The sequence below is a fragment of the Lolium rigidum genome, chromosome 5 (genome assembly GCF_022539505.1).
Source record: "Lolium rigidum isolate FL_2022 chromosome 5, APGP_CSIRO_Lrig_0.1, whole genome shotgun sequence".
In the NCBI taxonomy this organism is placed as follows: domain Eukaryota; kingdom Viridiplantae; phylum Streptophyta; class Magnoliopsida; order Poales; family Poaceae; genus Lolium; species Lolium rigidum.
In genome coordinates, this window is record NC_061512.1 from 20288408 (window position 1) to 20293194 (window position 4787).

Genomic DNA, 4787 nt, shown 5'->3' on the forward strand with positions numbered 1-4787 from the left:
TCTGAAACCTCATTGTTTTCACATAAATTGTAGAACTGCATGTAGTAATCTTCGGTAGGTATAGCAGCAAGGGCATTAGTGCAATCAAATCCATACACATCTTGTCTACTCAGGTCCGGGACAGAAACAGTTAGCTGGGGAATAAACACAGAAAATATATAACCATAAGGATTAAGCATATTGAATAATCAACAGACAAAGGTGAACAAAAAATTGGCTGTCCCATATGCTGGCATTAACTGTTAAATGGCAGAACTGCCGATTTTGATGTCAAACCTTCATTCCAGAAATGGTTCCGAGGACCTCCATATTAGGCATTTTAGGAAGATAAAACTTGGTTATTTGTACACGACACCTGAAATATCAAATAACAAGTCCAGCAGTAACTCAGACAATGAGAAACAAAAAAATGATAACAAAACAAATGTGTAGCTTGGGAAACAGGCTTGTCGGCCCAATCGTGACTAAAAAATACTGTCAACCTCTTATCATCCTCATCCGAGCCGAACTTAAAGGTAAATACAGTTCACGTTAATTATCATCCTCATCCGAGCCCAACTTACAAGTAAATACAGTTCACGTTTATACAACAAAGTGAAAGATCGATGTATTTACTTTAGTCATTCAGTTCAATTGCATCGCTTAATCAGTTCTTAATGAAGCGGTACCAGCCTGGATTCATGAAACCCTGATCCTCTAAAAGTAAATTTTACTGCGCAGATGTACCGGTGGACCAACTGTCTAAGAGTACTACTACTACCTGAATATCTTCTAATGATGTGACAGGAACCACCTCATATTAGCAGAAGAAGACAATTCTCCGGATCCTTATCTTCTCTGCATCCACCAAATCCTCCCAACGTGCAGCCGCTCCTCCCTCAAATCACCAAAATCAGTAACTCAATCGTCAAATCTTCCCCGTATGCAGCACCAATGAGCAGCCCAAATCGCCATGCCACGAGTCCGACACGGGGACTTCCATGGCGTATCTGCATGACGCGCTCGAGCTGGGCCCCTCAGTGCCACACTTGCTGCCGCTGTCTCACACGCACACCGGCATCGAGCCGGCACTGTCGCTGCCCGCTAAGGTGCCCCAGCAGCCGCAGCAGGGCCTCCTCGCTGCTCCTCCGTTGTTGTTCCGCGGTGGATGACGAGAGCTGGGGAGGCTGATTGACCTAGGTTGAGACAAGATCTTGACAAGCGACAACGATTATGCTGTCGACGGCGGCGCACCGGCGACGACAACGTGCCCGCAGAGGTGCCAGACCCGCCACGGGGACTATGAGCTCGGGGACACCGACGATGCGGCTCTTCGTCGTCTAGCTTCGATCTGGAGAGACAATCCAGCTCTAACGGCAGACGGGGGCGGCGAACAGGAGAGATCGGAAGGGGAACGGGCCACGTGGGCCTGGAACGGGCCTTCAAGTGGAATATCTTAGTTACAGAATACCTTACTGATTCACTGTTCTGGAAGGGGCCTACGGCACTCAAGGATGAGTTCTTTGATAGGGGATCTTTTACTATAGACGATGGGGCCTCTTAATTTCTATGCAATATACATCTCTCTTTAAGATTGTTAGACATAAAGATGTTACTCTCGTTTTTTTTTTGCAAATATGACTTTGGCATTTAAAGAAACAACGAATAGTACAAAGCAACTCAAGAAAAAACGAAAATGACAACGAGATTCTTGAGAAGCCCTTCATCTTCAACCTCCAGACCGTGTCGACGGCGCACCGCCACTGCCGCTCCTCTCTGAGTCGGTCTAACGCTGTTGGTTGCGGACGGGAAGTCGCCGAACGAGTCAAAAAGACCGCATCCGTCCTAAAGACGAAGAAGAAGGAAGAACTGATGATGAAGCTCCTTGACGATCCGAAGATCCCCAGAGCCAGACGAAATCCTCGAAGACCATACCACTCCCACAAGCCTCTCGGCGTTGCCGCCAAGATGGGGTTGAAGCCGGGAGACCTTATTGCACGAGACGCTGCCACCACCACCTGAGCGCCGCCCCTACAAACCTTGACCCTAAAAACAAAGAACGAAACCCTCAAAATAGGGAGCGGAGCCCTCCCACCGACGAGGGCCGAGATCCACCGCGCCTCCATGGCCCAAAGGCCACAGAGACGAGGCGATCAGCAGCAGCGCCGGCAGGAGGCACGAGGCCGAGATCCAATCGCCTTGGTCTCGTAACGTTTCACGTCTCGTAACTATTGTTGATGTTTTATCGCATTCGCTGTTGAATATTAGTTTATGGTGGGCTTTAACGAGAGATTAATGGCCTCCGTGGTTGAACTTGGCAGAAAGGATGATGGAGATTCATTTGGTTTATAAACCAGATAAATTTTCATTGCGTGTGACAACCTCTGGACATTTTTCGGTGACGTCTATGTATGCAGACTTCATGAGTGGGTATACTAGTTTTTTTTGCAAAAATACCTTTGGAAACTAAAAGTACCTGAAAATTAAGGTTTTTCTGTTGTTTCTTAATATAAAAAAAGTGACTCTGACTAGAGATGATTCTGCAAAAAGCGGAATGAGTGTACCATATATGTTTTTTAATGATTCTAAAGAAACGGTTAATTAATCATCTTTTTACCAATTGTCCTTTTGCTAGATATGTGCGGAGAGTTGTTCGTTTTACGTTTAATATTGCTCCGCTAACAAATATGTTTAAGAATTGGTTTAATGGGATAGAACCATCTATGAAGGCTCGGATTTCGAGTGGGATTCTAAGCCTTGGTTTGGGCAATATGTAACTGTCGAAACAATATGATTTTTAACAAGACAACGGTTCCAATTTTTGTGCAGGTCATTTGTATTGGATTTACATGTGGTCTTTCCTTATTCGTGTGGAGCAGCGAGAACATGTGGACTCTGGTTGCACTCGAATGATGGCAGTTGTCCGAGCTAGGTGACTGGTGACAATCACTTAGAATACAAGATAATTAGACGCCTTCAATTTTCAATTTTCTGTTGGCTAATATTTGCTGCAATTTTATGCGATCCATGAGATGTTATATACTTTGATACTATAACTCTGTAATAAAGAAAGTCATGTGCATTAGTTTGATGCAGAAGCTGAGGTCAGCCGCCGTATTCGATTTTTAGTAGGTATTGTGCCCTTAGGCAAAAAGGCCGATGCAGCTGATCGAACAATTTGCTTCCCAAGCGCATCGATGATCGAGTTATGCAGGAATTTTTACTCTAGGCGTAAAATATATACAGTGGCCATTGCACGATACCAGCATCGAGAAATATCATCCATAAGATCAAATCGGATGGATGGTTCATATTTATTTGCACTAATCTCCCATGTATTGCTTTGTCTCCTCCATCCAAATATTCGACACTGATGCATGTAATATCGAAACTTGCACAAGAGAAGTGTAAAGCTAGCTGATATTAAGAGGTTATAACTGACTATCTGATCCACAGCCAATCAGCATAATAGAGCAGGTTTGAAATAATTATTACTACATATCCCCAGTCCAGTATGCAAATTTTGTACATAAACAAACATACTTGGTCTACATCAGCTGCAAGACTCCCTTGATATTCAGATCAACATTTATGTAAAGGGAAGCTTTATTTAAAGGAAAAGTATGCCATATCCTGAAGTTACATAACGTGATTGTCTCCATCAATTGATTGTAGCTACACTGAACTTGGGAAGATGGAAGCAATCCTGCACCTACAGAATATTAACCATCTGTTACGACTTTGTTGCTCCCAGATACGATATGGTTGCTCCCGGATACAGTATTGTTGCTCCCGGATACAGTATTGTGCTCCCCTGATACAGTATGGAAGCTTCCAGACACATTATTGTCGTTCCCGGATACAACATTATTGTTATCAGTAACAATATGCTTTGTCCCTGATACGACATGGTTGCTACCAACTACAGTATTTTCACTTCCAGTTACAACAGTGTTGTTGCTCCCAGACACATGGTTGTTATTCCCAGATACGACCGTGTTGTCATTCCCGGAAACAACATTGTTGCTCCCTGATCCAACACTATTGTTGGTCCCTGATATTGTATTTGGTTCTTCATCGAGCGTTCTTCTGTTACTGCTCATATGCAATAGCATGTTAATGGAACCCATACCGAGTGACTGGCTGTCAGTGGTGAGGCTCTTGAGCCGTATCTGCAAACTTTTTGGTACCTCCCCAACCAATGAATTACCCGAGAGATCCAAATAGCGAAGGTGATCAAGCTCACCAATCGACAATGGGATGATCCCTCCAAGGCCGCGCTTGGGGAGCCGCAACGCCACGACGCGGCCGCTTGCTGTTTCGCATCCCACACCTTCCCAGCTGCAGCATGAGGCGCCCGACCATGCGGCGCGAAGGCGGACGGCTCCTTTGCCGCTTAGGTTCTCGGCGAGGGCCCTCAACGCGTGGAGGTCGTCGTGGTGGCACGACCACGACGTTGCTCCGGCCACCTGCAAGACGAACCCCAAGAAGAGCAGCAGCATGCAACACTTTGCCATGTATTCAGGCATGGATTGAACAAGAAACATTGATTGGAATGCAAGCTATGTAGCAAGAGTTGTTGGTAAAACTGCTAGAGTGGTGCATCCTATTTATAGTGTGTATACGTTTGTAAGTATGCGTTGCAAGTGGTTATGTACTAGGGAGTGGCCCGCCCATAACGTACTGCCTCCAAATTCAAACTTGCAAGTGGTTATGTACTAGGCAGTGGCCTACCCATAACGTACTGCCTCCAAATTCAAACTTGCGTTGCAAGTGGTTATGTACTAGTCAGTGGCCCATAACTGCCT

At 45.2% G+C, this 4787-nt stretch overlaps 1 protein-coding gene across 1 annotated transcript; it reads right to left on the reverse strand.

Annotated features, from left to right (window-relative positions):
- Positions 1 to 3612: 3612 nt before the first annotated feature.
- On the reverse strand, positions 3613 to 4496 carry LOC124654633 (phytosulfokine receptor 2-like). The gene has a single exon (XM_047193624.1). It carries the CDS (start codon positions 4494 to 4496, stop codon positions 3702 to 3704), a length of 795 nt encoding a protein of 264 aa, XP_047049580.1. The 3' UTR covers positions 3613 to 3701.
- Between the last annotated feature and the right edge of the window lie 291 nt (positions 4497 to 4787).